At 39.6% G+C, this 17,562-nt stretch overlaps 1 protein-coding gene across 1 annotated transcript in view; it reads left to right on the plus strand.

The window, feature by feature from the left end:
- Positions 1-17,318, plus strand: part of SDC2 (syndecan 2) — a 104,079-nt gene extending 86,761 nt beyond the window's left edge. The window contains exons 2-5 of the mRNA XM_079100661.1: positions 223-334; positions 8,658-8,791; positions 14,486-14,621; positions 16,059-17,318. Coding sequence (XP_078956787.1) covers positions 223-334; positions 8,658-8,791; positions 14,486-14,621; positions 16,059-16,222 — 546 coding nt within the window. The 3' untranslated portion in view covers positions 16,223-17,318. The remainder of the gene's footprint in view (positions 1-222; positions 335-8,657; positions 8,792-14,485; positions 14,622-16,058) is intronic.
- Positions 17,319-17,562: the final 244 nt, after the last annotated feature.

The following is a 17,562-nucleotide window of genomic DNA, read 5'->3' on the forward strand; positions in this document are numbered from 1 at the left end:
CTGTCTTCGTTCTACCTGGTTAGGCTACACTGGCTTCCCTTGGGGATATTAGATTTAATAGAGTGCCAGAGTGTTCTGAATAAAGAGATGGCTAGGCATGTTGATTCAGAAGAACAGAGGAGGGGGAGGACTAGTCATGACTGTGTGAATCCAAACAGTAAGATAAATAAGCACATTTTAAAATCTCTCCCCATCCTGAATCCCTTGTCTTTCCTTTCTCAGAGAGCAGAGCTGACATCTGATAAAGACATGTATCTTGACAACAGCTCCATTGAAGAAGCTTCAGGAGTGTATCCTATTGATGATGACGACTATGCTTCTGCATCCGGCTCGGGTAAGGCTGCTGCTGGGGGCCTTTCTCTGTGCACGAGCACACACACATTTCACTGTGCTAGACAGGCATCATGCAGGGCAGTTCAGGGCATGGTCTTTGCACGTAAAGTGTATGTGTGTGAGTTTCAGCTCTCCACCACTTAACACTGTGAGAGTTTGGGGATTTATTTAACTATACTGAGCCTCAGTTTCCTCGTCTATAAAATAGAAAGTCATAATCATCTTTACCACATAGAGCTATTGTGGGGATTAAAGGAGTTGACACATAAGTTTAAAATTTATTAAGACTTTTCATGGTGATGTCATGGAAACCACCCTTAAAGAAATCCCTCAAGCCCAAGTCTCATAAAACTGCCTGTCCCATGTTAAAGATTATAGATGAGACCAAGAAGTTGTATCTTTTTTTTTTTTCCTAGTGTATTGCTTAAAAGTAGGAGGAAAAACGAGCAGCCAAGTAAAACAAAGGTAGGGTGATCTCCTCAGCTTCCTTGGTATATTAGTTATCTATCTTCTCCATGATGCTGTGTGACAAACCACCCCAACACTCAGTGGCAGAGGGCAAGTAGCATTCATTTACCTTATTGCTCAGCAGGTGGGCAAGTTAGGGTTGTTCCCTCACATGTCAGTGGTCAGCTTGGCTGATCTGGACTGGGCTCCGTCATATCTCTGGGGCAGCTGAGCAGACTTGGCTCTGATTCACACAGTCTGTCATCCTCCAGGAATTCAGTCATTTGTTCACAGGGAGGAGGCGGAGGTCCCAACAAAGGCAGCATGTAGACATATACAGAGCCCCTTGCAAGCTACGCTTAGAACTTGGCACTGTGTTTTTTATACCACATTTTATTGGACAAAGCAAGTTAGAGGGCTAGCTCAGACTCCACTTTTTTGAGGGTGGGGGCAGCACTGTGGACTGAACTTAGGTCCTCTTGCATGCTGGGCAAATGCTTTACCACCAAGCTATACTCCCAGCCCAACTCTGTCTCTTGATGGAAGGAGCTACAGTCACATTGTAGAGGACATAGCTCCAAGGAGGAGTAAAGGAACCTACCATTTTTCTAATCTACCTTATCTGGTAAATGGTTCAGGAATGGCCCCCAGGAAACGGAGAAGAAAGATCTTATATTTAGTGGACAAGTTAGAAATTTGTGGTCAGCAATATGCAAGAAAAGTCTTAGCCATACCTTTCTTGCTTAGGGTTTATTGTCCATTCAACAGATGTTAAAAGTTATGCTGAATATAGATGTGAGATGATCAAATTGATCTAGGCTTCAGAATGACCCCAAACAAATTCAAATCGATTGTGTCTTTAGTAAAGATCTGTCCATATAAGAGTGTTTTAAGTTGGAAAATAGCAAGTCTGAGAAAGACAAGAGAGGTGGTGGCTGACCTAATAACAGTGCGCTTACCTTGCAATCCAGATGCAAAAATAGTCCCAGTTATTCTTGGAAGAGTGATATAGATCACACAGGCAGAATGAGTGTGAAAAGAGTTGTTCTCCATAGTCCATAGCTCTATTAATATCTTTCACTCATGGCACCTCTTTTTTCTGTGCATGTGTGTGTGTCTCTCTCTCTCAAAAGTGTTCCATAACTGTCATTTTCAAAATGTCTCAGGATATAATAAATATGGACACTCTTTTGCCCCCATTTCGCAGATCTTGGGATACAACAGTTGTTAGGGATGGGTAGAGGTTGTCCGAGTCATTTTGCTGACTCTGCCAAGATTGTCTTTAAGTTTAGAGAAAACAGGTGCACATCCCTGCTCATCTTCACTCCACCCTCACCCAGGTGACAGGCAGTTGGAGTGGGTCATTTGATAGCCTGAACCCACTAATCAGATAGATCAAGATAGATCAGATGGATGAAGGTGGCCCAAGTTGCCTCAGCTACAGTTCTACCTTTAGGCAGATCGTTGCTGTGAGAAAAGAGCACCATTCTTGACCTTGGAAACCACCTTGGACTGTGCCGTGGATACTGTTAGTCATAACTAACCCTTGTGAAGCATTTGCTGTGGGGTAAGGCACTGCTTCAATCCTTATAACATCCCTGTAAAGATAGAGTCTATTATCATTTCCATTTTTCACATGAGAAAACTGGAGGTATAGAGAGATTAAGGAACCTGCCTCAAGTCATGCTGTCAGAAAGTAATGGAGCTGAGGGACGAGGACTGGGGAGTGGGGCTAGAGACTATTCTGTTCCAGTCCTTTGCCATACTGCCTCCTTGTGTTGTAAAATCCTATTCTAGAATTAAGAAGCGATGCCTTCCTGATGCCCAGTCCCAGCTGGAAATACTGGGATCACCCCAGCTCTTGGCCAGTGTTCCATCTGGCTGAATCCTATCAGGCTATCTGGTGGAAAAGCAAATGACTTGGAAGAGAATGTCTAATGGCCCAAAAGGTACTTCTCAGACAAGGAGATGGGTTCACATTATGTACTAGACTCAGGATAGGCATTAGCAAACACAAGCACCTTCAAATGTTATTTACTGTGTACCATACATGGTTCTGTATTTTTGGAACATAGATGGGAAAGACTTGGTTCACATCCCCAAGAGACCAACCAAGAATCTAATGAGAGAAATGTTGAATGAGAAAAAAATATTTGTAACACCATGTGATAGATGACATAATGTAGGAAAGTGTTATCTGACAAAAATTTCAGAATTAAATAATAGACTTTTGGTTAAAGATAACAGATTGAGTACAAATACCTTCCAGGACCCAAGTAAACTAATAATAAAGGAATTAGACATAAAGGACAAATAAGATAGTAAAGGAGACAAAAGCCACAAGGTTTTGAAACCTGGGAAGCAGATGGACTGATACGAACAGTCTAGGAAGGCATGAGAAGGCTGAGTTAGTCAGCAGTGGATAGAGCCAAGATGCAACCCAGTCAGTGCAGCAGAATCCCCTGGGGGTCCAGAATCAGTGGCACTAAATGGAAAGTAAAAGTGGTAATAAATTTAGGGCATTCTTTTGAGGATCTCTTAAAGAAGCAAGTAGTTCCCTTGATTTCTTTCCTCTACCATGCAGCAAAAATGATCCCTAACCTTGGAGGAAAACTGAAGGTGTCTTGTTTGGAATAAAACATAGGGTCTTTGGACTGGACAGATGTTATTTAAATTTGTAATAAGTTCTTTGATGAAGAGTTGTTTAATGCTGAGATATTCCCAGTGGTCTTCTCCCAATCAGTTCCCAGAACACTGGCTATCTGTCTTTTACCTTTTAGATAGGGGACTGGGAGGTTCTTTTTAGGAAATTGAACCAACTCAAAAGAAACAACTCAAAGATGGCATTGTTGGGAACTCTCCAACAAAACATATAGCTCTTAACTGGTATTGCTGACATACTGACAGACCTCTCCTATATTATCAGAACTTCCAGGCAGATTTTCTGAGTGCAAATATGAAAAGCTCCCTAGGCATTTATGAAAAACTTATAACATGAAAGATGGAGATTTCTTCCAAACCCCAAATTGGGAGAGGAAAGAAAACAACAGAACAAAGAGAATTAACAGAAAAAAATACTTGTTAACTTCAAAGAGATAAGATCTTGTAACTGTGAAGCAAGAACAGGACACTATAAAACACGAACATGCTGAAAACCTTAGAGTTCTTGGTGAGTGGAGCTCTCATGTCCAAGTGGGAAAACTCATTAGAAGATAAGAAGACAGAGGCTATTCATTCATTCATTCATCCAATGAGCATTTATTAACCATCTACAACATGAGGGAACAGGAGCCATTCTAGGAACACTCCAGAATGTAAAATTTAACAAAACTTTCTCTGCTGGGTGGATAAATTCTCTCTATTCCCGTGTGTAGTTCATCTGTGAAAAATACATTATTTTTAAATTTTTTTTATAAGTTGTCTTAGTCCATTTAGACAGCTATAACAAAATACTTTAGATGGAATAATTAATAAATAGCATAAATTTTGGGGTTGCAGTTAAGGAAGCCAGGAAGTAAAGATCAAGCGCTACCAAGTTTGAAATTTGTGAAGGCTTGCTTTCGTTCATAGATGATGCCTTCTTACTGCAATCTCAAATAGTATGAGAGGAAAACCAACTTCCCTGGGTTTCTTTAATAAGGTGCTAATCCCATTCATGAGGGCAGAGAGAGACCTCATGACTTCATTACCTCCTAAAGGCCCAGCCTCTTAATACTATTGCATTTTGGAGATTAGGTTTCAATATGTGCATTTTGAGGGGGCATAAACATTCAGACCATATCATAGTAGAAAAAAAATATTTAAAAAGAGGAGGAGGAGATACAGTGAAGAGTGGGAACATATTGATAGAACTCCATAATGGAAAGGTCACAGAGAACTTGAGGGAGGAGCTGATATCATTGCTGGGTGAGGTAATATATGCAGGAGTTTGTCAGGTGGAAAAAGACTCTGGGGTGGGGTATTCTACACTGAGAGAATAGCAAGAACTAAAAATCAGGGAGGTCATCAAAGGGGCTCCCTGGTTTCTGTTTGGTCAAGAGAGTTAGTCTTTTCATTGAAGATAATAAATACTATAGCTGAGGCAGGTTCCTCCACTGTCTCTAACTTCAGAAGTGCGGGCTTGGGGGGATTCTCTGCTTTGCAGATCTCTTCTCTCACACAGCTTCTCCCCAATCCTACTTTTGGGGACTCATATTTGGAACTCTTATGAAACACGGGGGTCTTGAAAGCCCTTTATTTGAAACTTTTCATTTCTCATCAAATTCTATTCTTTGTAAGAAAATGATTCATTGCAGTAGCAAATCCAGCGTATTAGATGTAAAACTTTGATGAATAATCAGGTAGGCTGATATAAAAGTGCAGTGTATTTCTGGAACTATCATTATTAATGACTTATTTTTCAATAACACTTTGTATGTACAGGCTGCTTCCCAATATGTATCATATCTGTGATTAATATACACTCTTGCACCTAAGAATGACATTTTGGTCAGTGATGGACTGCATATATGTATATATATATACATATATATATATACACTGATGGTCCCATAAAATTAGAAGGAGCTAAAAAAATCCTGTTGCCTGGTGGCATTGTAGATGCCACCATGCACTACTCACATGTCTGTAGTGATGCTGGCGTAAACAAACCTACTGTGCTGGCAGTTGTGTAAAAATATGGAATGTATAATTGTTTACAGTATGTGGTACTCGACAAGGATAATGAACAGCTGTGTTACTGGCTTCTGTATTGACTGTACTCTACACTTTATCATTATTTTAAAGGGTGCTTCTTCTATTTATAAAAGAAAAATGTTTACGGTAGTCTACTGTTATGCCAAAGGCAGCCTCTTACATCTTCTGTTTAGTGCCTCTCTTGATCCCATCATTTTCTCTTGTGTTGATTTTGATTTTACTTTATGTTGTTTTGTTGATTGTAGCCCTAGGAACAATAGGTTATATCAGATATGTATTTTATCTATCTATCTATCTATCTATCTATCTATCTATCTATCTATATATGAAGTATGTTATGCACACACACACACACACACACACACACACACACACACACACCCCATATAGCCCAGATGCATAGTAGGTGATACCATCTAGGTTTACATAAGCATACTCCATGATGTTAGCACTAGGATGAAATAACTTAATAATGTTTCCTCAGAACCCTGTTGTTAAGTGACATATGATTGTATAGGCACCTCTGAAAGTAAGTTATTATTATCCCCATTTTATAGGTAAAGAAATTAAGACACAAATATTACTTGATCAAGATTACAGAGCTAAAAAATTCTAGAACCAGTAGTGGGTTGGTTTGTTTTAATACATTGTTTTAATGTATTTATTCCAACACACCGTGTGAGTTCTTCTCTATAATGAGTGTGTCTGCTCTGTTGGTAAAGGAGGTAATTGAGACATTGAGAGTGATAACCTCTGCACAATTGCCAGCCTGTTACCTCCTGCTTTCAGGGCTGCTTTTTACATGGGCATGACTGTGGAGAATATGTAACTCATATTCTTTGGTTTGAGTAATTCAGAGGTATTCATAATTCATTCTCATCTGAGGAAGCAGGTTAGTTAGTGCAAGTTACAGAGTTTGAGTTGTTACAAATTTGACAAATGATTAACTTAAGAACAGTATTATATTTGAAGGTCAGAAATTTTCAAACTGCTGTTCTGGGTGAAAAGCAAAAAAAACAAAGAAGGCAAAACAAAGTTTCCTTTGGATGGTAGTGACCAGATCAGAGTCTGTAATACCCCCAACACTACTAGACACTCAGGGAGCAAAACAGATGCAACCCCTTGGCCTTATGAACTTTCCAGTCTGATGGGGGAGACTTTAATCAATAGTTACACAAATAAACGTATAATTGCAAATTTTTAGAAATACAACCAGGGTAATAAAGAAAGTGCTAGACATGATTTAACAAAGAACACTGACCCCATATGGAAGGAATGTCCTCTCTGGGGTCTGGGGGTGAATTAGGAGTTAACCAGGTGAGAGCTTCTGGCAGAAGGGTAAGGAGAGGCATTGTGGATGGAACACAGGGGACAACAGGGACAGTGATGCTTGAGAGGCTGAGAGGGTAGGCTGGATCAGGGCCTTTACCTCAGGCGCAGTGGGTAAGGGAGGTCACAGCCATTTTGTGAACTGTGGACTTCAGTCAACTGATAGGCAGCCTAGCCTGTTGCAAAAGGCAGATGTAGGGGTTCCTGAGAAGCTCACAGTGGCTTGGATTAGGGTGGTATCCTGGAACTGGAGAAAAGGTATTAGAGTAGAGAGACATTAAGAAGGTAAAGTGGAAAGGACTAGGTGACAGATTCCATATGGAAGTAAGAAAGAAGACATCACAGTTCTGGTATATAGAGATGGGGGTCCTAGTCACTGTGGGCAACATGAGGAGAAGATTCGGCTTTAGGGTAACGGAAGAGATGGTGAGCTCTGTTCTGGACATGTTAGAAGTTTGTGGTATCTTTTGAGTCATTTAAATGAAAAGATCTAACAGGCCATTGGATGTTTGTGTCTGAGTTTGAGAGGGGCGGTAAAACCAGTGATATAAAAGTTAAGTATCATCCATATTTAGATGATGAATCAAAGCCATAGGTATAGGTGAGAGAGAAAGTAAAGACTAGGAAGAGGCCTACTGTTTAACCTCAAGGAACTCTTGACATTTGGTATTCTGGCAGAGGAAGTAAGCCTGCAAAGGAAACTTTGGATAGAGAAATAGGGGAAAGCCAGCAAGTTATAGACACCCTAAGAAACAGGGTATGTTAAGGAAATGGCAGTTGACATTGTCCAGTGGTGCCAGGTGTATGTTAGTCAGCTTTCTGGTGCTATAGCAAAATACTTGAGGTAATCAATTAAAGAGGAAAGGTTTATTTTGGCTTATAGTTTTGAAGGTCTTGGTTGCCTCATTGCTCTGGGGCCTGTGGTAAACCAGTATATCATGGTGGGAGAACAAGGCAGAGGAAGCTACTCACCTTGTGGTGGCTAAGAAGCAAAAGAGATATGAAGGGTCTAGGGTTCCCAATATCCCCTTCAAGGGCATTCCCCCAATCACTGGACTTCCATTTGGCCCCACCTCTTCAATTTTCTACTAGTTCCCAATAGCACCATGAGCTGGGAACCAAGCCTTTAATACATGGACCTTTGGGAGACACTTTTCCAAATAATTACAACAAAATTTGATGAGGACCACTCGGAAAAATGCTATTGGATATGGCAACACAGAGGACACGAGTGACCTTAACCAAAAGCCTAAACATTGTGATGATAGGGAAAATCCAACTGGGAGGAGCCAAGTAGAGTGGAGGAGATGGTGCGGATGGACTGGTGAGTGTCCACACCACCACTGAGAAAGTGCTGTAAGAAGAAGGAGCAAGCAGGGGTCACCAGGGGATGAGGCGGTATCTGTGGGAGACTGACTGGCTTTCTTTTTCTTTTCTTTCCTCTTCCTTTTCCTTTTCCTTTTCCTCTTCCTTTTCCTTCCCTTCCCTTTCTTTCCTCCCTTCCTTTCTTCCTTCCTTTTTCTATTTTGCATGTTTTTAAATATGAGGAAAGGATCATGTTTTCACATAGAAGAGGGGAAGAAACCTTACTGAGCAGGAGAGCAGGAAAAAGGGCTACTCAAGAGTTTTCAGGATGATAATATAGAAAAAAAAAAAATTCCAGGCTACCCATAGATCCCCTTTGAAATCTCTTCACCACAGTCAAGACCCGGAGGGTTTGTGCTAAATTCTTAAGGATTGGTGTTTTGAAAGAACTCGCCTCTGCTAGTGCCGATGTTGGGTGATGTGCCTGACAGTGCACTCATCTCTGTCGTCGATCACACGTGCTCAGCTCATGTTTGCTTATCTTCTAGGAGGTGATGAGGACGTAGAGAGTCCAGAGCTGACGACATCTCGACCTCTTCCAAAGATGCCCTTCACGAGCACTGCTCCCAAAGTGGAAACCACGACAATGAAGACACAGAAAAAGATACCTGCACAGACAAAGGTGTGTTTAGCTTTGCATCACATTCGTGTTACTGTAAATGCTCTTCTCGATTCATTGTACGAAACAGTCCTTTTAAGAGCCCCACTTATAATTAGATAGGGACAAACAGTCTTTTCACTCTATTATTGTAAGTGGCTCTTTCTTACGCTTCAGGATCATTTTGGCATCCATTCACGTGTTACTTTTAACATCCAGGCCGCTCTTACATACAAATGTTTTTGTTTTGTTTCATCTGTTTTGGGTTTTTAGGGTTTTTTGTTTGTTTTGGTTTTGATTTTGGTACGAGGGATTTAACCCAGTGGCACCTTACCACTGAGCTACATCCCTAGTCCTTTTTATTTTGAGACAGGGTCTAAGTTTCTGAGGGCATCTCTAATTTGCTGAGACTGGACTGGCCTCAAATTGTGATCCTCCCATCTCAGCCTCCTGAGTCTCTGGGATTACAGGCATCTATTGCCACATCTAGCACAAATTTATTTTTACATGGCTCTATTTCTTAAGGAACATCTTAAGTCCAGTTAAGAAGCAAAACCTTATTTATCTGACTTAAGACAAGAATTTTTAATTTCACAGAGAATGTTCTAAGCTAGACTTATTAGTAACTTTACATATGCTAAAGCAGGTTATTAAATGAGACTCTGGGTCATGTCTTACAATGGTACAAGTCTCAGTGAGTCACTTTTAAGTCTCCTCAGGCCCGCCATTGGTGGTATGTAAACTTGGGACTCTTCCAGTGATCATGATGAGTGTGGGTACCTCTGACTTATTAAGAATGAGATTGTTGACCTTAGAAAGAGCAAAGTAGCTAATGAAAACTGAGTTCATGATTTGGGGCCTTCTTAACCTTATATCACAATTAATTGACCATCCACTAATAGGAAAGCTATTTAAGTTGAAAAATGCCTATTAAAGTCTGGAGAAGGCCTAGGTTTCAAATCCTGGATCCAGTCAAATTTCTTGGATCATTAAGAAGATGAAATGTGAGTCCCCATAGCATGCACTTCTCTAAACATTAATTGAATTTGGTGGAGCAGAAGAGACCAAGCCAGTCCACCAAATGAGCACTGCAGTGGTAGACTCTGCAGGCACTTTAGTCGGGTAGCATGCTACTTGTGAAAACTTAGGAACATGAGTGTCCTCCTTTGGAGTTCACCCATCTGTTGATGCTACCAAGCTTCACAGCTGACAAGATATGGAAGGCTGTTCATGAAGGTAGTGACATGCCTTCTGTGGAGTAGAAAGCACCCCTCTGCAGGTAGGAACATCACTGGACTTTTCCTACCCTTACCAAAGTACCTTTGTATTTCCTCCTCTTCCTCCACCATCCTAATGCATAGTATGAGGGATGGCACAGCTGGGTGGGTTTGGCAGGTGTAGAATAGTCAGGAGGTCAGCCCTCTCCAGATGAGCCTACAGTCTGTAGACTTAGAAAGGTCAGTTCTTATTTCTAGAAGACTGACGTTGCAAACCAGGCTATGGGAAGGTAAGTAAAAGGACTGAGGCAAACATACCTATTAGTTTCTGACTCGAGTGTGGAAGCTGCTCCGTTGGTGTCTAAGTTGAATAAATGGAAGCAGGGCAAGGGAGAGAAATGAAAAGTAGCAGGTGCAGTGAGGCTGGGGTGACAGAGCATCTCATGGTATGTGGCACAGGTATCCGGGACAGCTGTGGAAAGTTGCATCTGGCCTTTACCACAGTTTTATTTGACCTCTTCTCAAGGCTAAATCTTCTCAAGTCAGCAACCATGAAGACTCACTACTTGAAGCAAGAAACTCTCCCATGTCAGTTTTAGCCTTCCGTGAAGAAGACTTCTAACCTAAGCAAAACAAAATTCGACATAGATTTCTGACCTTTTGACAGCAGTGGGTTGAAAATTGATTTAAGCTTCTGAAAATTGTCTTAAGGAAGTAATTGTATCACATTGAGACAAAGAATATAGACATTTGGTAGATGAGTTTAGAAATGAAAGATATGAGGACATTTTAATATCTTTATATTCCTTCTATTATTCACATTCAGTGTAGTAACAAAAATTAATTCCATTCATGGGAGATCTATTCATTATGTATCAAACATGGCTTAGGTACTGGTAGTGATAATATTGATCAAGAATAACAATAATAATGATGATTTAATTTTCCATTTTGTAGTTATATGGTACAGCTGTATATGGTACAGCTGAATTAAACATTGCCTCTAGGATGCCATTAGTGCGGATTTTGCTTTTGAATGGGTCTCACAGTGGCATTAATGTCACTGTTATAGATATTCTATCTAGTTGGTGGTAAATTTATGTGCCTAAAAATTGAAAAGAACAGTCACTTGTTTATGCTGAGCATCCCTTGTAATCTTGTACTCCATGCCATTCCTATGACATCCAAACAGTCAGACTTGGATGTGACAGATCTTTAATTGACTTAATTTAGTCATTGATGCTACATTTTCATAATTTCATTTTGCACGTAGAGATTCAAGAGTTAAGGTATTTTGGAGTAGCTGAATACTGTAGAATGGTGGCTTCTTAGCCTGAGTTTCTATACAATAGAACTTTTCAATTTAAAAATAAATGTTCCTAAATACCTTTAGGCTTGTGCACTGACGGACGATTCCTGTAAGTGTAGGTGTGACTCCCAATTCTGTGGACCCCTTCTGTCCCCACACCCTTAGATCCCTAGAATGTTTTTTTGATTCGTGTGATTGGTTTTTTGTTTTGCCTCTTATCAAAGCAGAAGCTGAGTCAAAGGGAACCGGACAAGTCAACTCTTATATTACTTTAGGAACTCAAGAAACCTGAGGTGAAGCCATGTGTTTTGGCATGATCACAGGGTAAAGATGATATGGAGAAGTTAAACTTGGTGTCTGATGTTGCAGTAGCTATTAGGTTTTGTCTAGGGAGAGACTCTGGTAGGCAAAGAAATGGACCTAAGTGTCTTGTCACTTGCATTTTCTCTTCCCTTTCCTAACCTCTAATAGCAAAGCCGTGCTCATGGGCAGTGAGAAGCTTCCTTGATTAGAACTCAGATAATCTGTTCTCTCTCTGTTGAGTTATCTCTCCTTCTGTCAGGCAGCCAGTTAGTGATGGGCTTTCCATGAGAAGAAAATGGAAAAAAATCTGGGAAAATACTGCCAATGAGCTGCTCTCTTCAGCTTTACCATGGTCGTGAATGTCTCAGATTTTCTGTGACAATAACGTAGAAAACAATGAAATCTTGGGTACACGTACAACAGTGAAATGATATATTCTATATAACCTCTGTAGTTTGTAAGTCATGCCTGGTTGAGGTTTGGGCAGTACAGGATTTCTTGTAGCTTGAAATGGAAAGACAGTCCCTCTATCACACTTCATTACATACCATCTTCAGCAGAAGCCTAGTGTGTTCTGATGACTGAGACCAGTATCCACTCATCTTGCATACCCTAGAGTTCAGTTGATTCACCTGTCTAACTTGTGGTCCTTCCTAGAAATGAAGGTTTAAAGCAACCCAAGGAGGTCACATCATTTCTTCTTACATTTTTTTAACCTGTTAGACTTAAGCAGCAGGCTGCCATTTTGAATGAACCCCAGCTTTGAAGAAGCACTTATTGTTTGACCAGTCTCTTGCATGTTGGACCATAGAGTCCTAATGAAGATTGTTGAAGTTTTCAGGAAGAATTAAAGAGCAAAAAAAGACTTCTTATCTTTATAGCCCAATAGAGCTGACAATAGTGTGGACCAACAATAGTGTGGACCAATGAGAACTCAGCCCAACAGAGAATAGATAACTTATTTGAACTGACCTTCTCATACTGTGGGGCTCTCAAACCATAGAATCATCTGGGTAGCTTTAAATAAATAACCATAATAATCAGTGCCACCTCCCTAATCCCAGATCAATTAAAGCAGAATATGTAGTTGTAGGGTCTTTTTATTTCTAATGATTTTCAAGTAATTCAGATTTTCTTATTTCAGTATAACCTTGTGTGAAGTCTCCTGAGGTGGCCAGTGATGGTGCTCAGTGTTAGAAGACCAGCACAGAATTTCTGTATCTACATTCTGTAGAATGTAAAGTGCTTTCTGGTTTTAGAAAGGTGAATGATCAGAAGAAAAGAGGGGACAAATCTGGATTGAGAATAGGAGAATTGCATAAGCCAGAGCACAGATGTTAAGAATCAGTTTGACTAAATAAGAGGTGGTGGAAATGGCCTTCAGAATTTTTCTTCTGAGTAGTAAGTGGTAGGCCTGGGGGGAAACTAGAAGCTACCCAACACATACAGTTCTCAGGATGTTGTAGGAACTTGGGGTGTGAGGTGTTGAAGACCTGAATGAAACTGCAGAAATGAGAATCCAAGGGAAAAACTTAATTTGAGAGATTAGTGAGAGGCAAATTGACAGCACCATGATATAGGAAGACACCATATGAAATGTGTTAAAATGGTATGTCCTCTCCCCCGCAAATATGTTATCATTCATGGAAATGGAAAAGAGGGCTGATCTGGTCCAGTGGTACATTTCTTTCTAGACTTGACAAGTAGGGTTGAAGGTGTCACAGCCCAGGGTCAGTGGCCTGTAGGCATCTGGCAAGGCGGAAATATTACTGAATGGAAATGAAGTAGTGAGGGTAATTACCATAGATTTACTCTTTAGCACTGTGGAGTATCTAGGGACCTTGGAATGTCCTTCATTAGATGGGGAAACTGAGAAAAGTGGCATGACTTGGTCAGTCCCATAGGAACTACGTGGAGAACCTGGGTCTTCTGAAGTCCTAGTCCGGGGTTCGCGAAGTACTTGACTAAGTAGAGGGAAGCATTGCTGAGTAAGTCTAGAGGCTTCTCCCCACATGGAGCAGAGAGAATACAGTCAGACACAAGGGAATGCCTGAAAGGGAGCTGCCATCACTGTGTCCTGGATAGCAAAGAGGTGGCGGAGTAAGTAGAATTAGGGCAGCGGAAGGAAGATGGTGACCTAAAGTCAAAGAGTGGTGAAAAAGCAGAACTCTTACAAAATGTCTGCGTACTATAGTATCAGCATTATTATGAACTCTGCAAAACCATGAATTACATGGGTCCACCATGGACCTCACCCATTGAAACAAACATCATACAAAATGGTAGTTCCCATTATTTCCTAAACTGATTGGGAAAAAAAGGAATATTGCAATATACTCATCCATTAATCCTTCATTCCAGCACTTTTAACACTTTAAAAAAAATTTTTTTTGCAGTGTTGGGGGTTAAACCTAGGGCCATGTGTGTGCTAGGTAAGCACTGTACACTGAGCTACATCCCTGGTTCCTGGCACATTGTTTTTTTTTAAAAATTGACAGTGCCAGGCATGGCAGTGCATGCCTGTCATCTCAGCAACTACAGAGGCCAGTCAAGGCCAGTCTTAGCAATTTAGTGAGCCCTTAACAACTTAGTAAGACCCTACCTCAAAACTTTTAAATTTAAAAAGAGGACTGGGAATGTAGCTTAGTAGTTAAGAGCCCCAGGGGTCAAGGTTCAATCCCCAACACTAAAATAAATAAATAAGAAAATATATAATATATATAAAAACTACACATTATATGTTATATATATTTATATGTAGTATATATATTCACTTATAAATAAGCATATACATATGTGCAGACATATGTATATACATATCACATGTGTTTGTATGCACACATATTTACTTGTTTATTAACAGTAATGTTTTAATTTTTCCCATACCAGTCACCTGAAGAAATTGATAAGGAAGAAGATCGTAGCTCTGACTCAGAAAGGAAAATGAACTCTGCTGAAGAGAATACAAATGTGTACACTGAGAAGCACTCAGACAATCTGTTTAAACGGACAGAAGTCCTAGCAGGTGAGTGGCGGGTGTGGGTCAGACTGGAGGTTGCTTGAATAGGGCTCTTTTTTCTAAGCAGTATTCAGAGATGTAGAAAAGCTTGCTTCCTCTGCATTCTAGTGAGAAGCAAGAGGCTAGGCACACACTTTGTTTTCTGCCAGCTCCCTCAACCCAACTGGTAATTGGGTAGAATCCAAGGGTGGGAAGTAGCCTAGAAGAGTAAAGGTCTAAATAGAACCAGAACAGTTTATAATTGGGGGTGTCAGGGTTTGAAGTCCAGTCAGCCTTGCTCCAGACCATCCCTGATTTCAAAACAAACTTAGGGGAAGGAAATGGTCTTTGCAGAGAGGATGGTTGACAAATTATTTAATTATGTTCTCTGATTATAATTTGCCTGATGGAAATACAGTTTGAACATCCCTAATCTGGGAATCTGAAATCTGAGATGCTCCAAGATCCAAAAGCTTTTGAATGCCAACGTGATACCACCTGACCTCATATGATGGGCTTCAGTCAAAACCTAGGCACACAGCGTGAACTTTGTTCCATGCATAAAATTATTTAAAATATTATATAAAATTTCCTTTAAGCTATGTATATAAGGTATCAATGAAACAAATGCATTCCATGTTTAGACTTGGATCCCATCCTCATGATATCTCCTATGTATGCAAATATTGCAAAATCCAAAAAAAATTTGTACACCAAAACACTTCCAGACTCAAGAATTTCCAATAAGAGACTCAACCTGTTCTAACACTTGTTTTTCTTTTCTTTCTTTTTCTTTTTCTTTTTTTTTCCATTACTGGCAATTGAATCCAGGGGTACTCCACCACTGAACTACAACCTCAACCCCCACCCCCTTTATATTTTATTTTGCTAAATTACTGAGACTGGTCTTGAACTTCTGATCCTCCTGCCCCAGCCTCCTGAGTAGCTGGGATTACAGGTGTGCTCCACAGCACTCGGCTAACATTTGTTTTAAAAGATGAAGATTTGCAGGATTTAAGCATAGCTAATCCTTTAAAGAATAGTCTTACATTCAAGACTAGAAAGAAATGGGCATGCTTTTCTTCATATTTACTCTTAAAAAATGTTGTCAATTATGTCATGTTTTGTGTTTTCATTGAAAAAGCAATTAGAAGATTAGAATATAAAATGTAAGTATTGAAAAGACAAAGGCATTTGAAAGTATGGAATTAGTTGAGTTCACAACCAGATTTTTCTTACTGAGATTTTTGGGTGTTATTAATACTAATCAAAGAAAGTATTGTGCCTTCTTAAGGAATGGTAGATTTGCATAATTACTTTTATTGAATCCAAGTTTTTTTTTTTTTTAAATGGGTTTTCAAATTGAGCCTTTTACAAAAATGTAAATAGATTGGGTTTGACAAAGCTAATTTCTGCAACCCTTGAATCTCATCTAAATATAATCTCCCTTTTGGTGGCTTTCAGCTGTCATCGCTGGTGGAGTTATTGGCTTTCTCTTTGCGATTTTCCTTATCCTGCTGTTGGTGTACCGCATGAGAAAGAAGGACGAAGGGAGCTATGACCTTGGGGAACGCAAACCATCCAGTGCTGCTTATCAGAAGGCACCTACTAAGGAGTTTTACGCATAAAACTCACACTTAGTGTCTCTATTTATGAGATCACTGAACTTTTCAAAATAAAGCTTTTGCATAGAATAATGAAGATCTTTGTTTTTTGTTTTTTTCATTGAAGAGCCATTCTGGCACTTTAATGATAAAATCCCATTGTATTTAAAACTTTTCATGTATTTCTTTAGAACAACATAAAATTAAAATTTAACATCTGCAGTGTTCTGTGAATAGCAGTGGCAAAATATTATGTGATGAAAACCCTGGATGTTCACGGAATCGGTTTAAACTTTTATGTGCAAACGCGAAATGATTGTTTTAAACCTATGGTTCAAAGATAAAAGCCGTGTCGTTTGTGTCAGCATGTCTCAGATGAACCTTACCAAGTTGGTCTTACTTTTGTTAATTTATCTGTTGTCCCCTCTTCTCTACCCACCCCTCTTGTCCCCTTACAAACCAAACCCTAACCCTTTTGTAGCTGTCATGGTGCAATTTGTCTTCGAATGATTCAGATAATGGTAATTTAGTGTACATGTGATTTTCAAAATAATGTAAACTTTAACCTCCACTTTGTGTAAATCTTTAAATGTCAGACTATCCATTTTACACTTGCTTTATTTTTCATTACCTGTAGCTTCAGGCAGATTTGCAACAGCAAATTAATGTGTAAAATTGGATTATTACTACAAAACTGTTTAGTCCTATCTGTCTAATCAGATCTTCTTTTGGGAGGATTTGATGTGAGTTACTGACAAGCTCAGCAAATCCAAAGATGCTTACAGTATTTTGAAAAGTTGCTGCAAATTCCTGTGGCCACTGTATTTGTTAATTTCTTGCAATTTGAAGGTACGAGGAGGGATTTAAAGGAAAAAAAAAAGTTTTTGTTCTTAAAAATGCATTTAAGTTGTAAACATCTTTTTAAGCCTTTGAAGTGCCTATGATTCTATGTAACTCGTTGCAGACTGGTGTTAATGAGTATATATAACAGTTTAAAAAAGTTGGTATTTTATAAGCACAGACAATTCTAATGGTAACTTTTGTAGTCTTATGAATAGACATAAATTGTAATTTGGGAACATAAAACTACTGAATAAATCATGTGGCCTAATATTGAAAATGTCACTGTTATAAATTTTGTACATTTTCGATCAAATGTACATCCCCCCTTTGCTAACGACTATCTGCTCTCAAGGATGACGTGGGTTTGATTTCTAAGTGTTTCCACAGTATCTGTAAATCAAGACCAAAGAGCCTGTCAATGAGCTATTTATTACCAAATTTACTTCTGAATTGGCCAGAGGAAATCTGAATGTATCCTCCCGTGTGTTTCTGGGTACTGATATTGGAAGGCTGCCAGCGAT

Source organism: Sciurus vulgaris (assembly GCF_902686455.1).
Source record: "Sciurus vulgaris genome assembly, chromosome: 1".
NCBI lineage: Eukaryota > Metazoa > Chordata > Mammalia > Rodentia > Sciuridae > Sciurus > Sciurus vulgaris.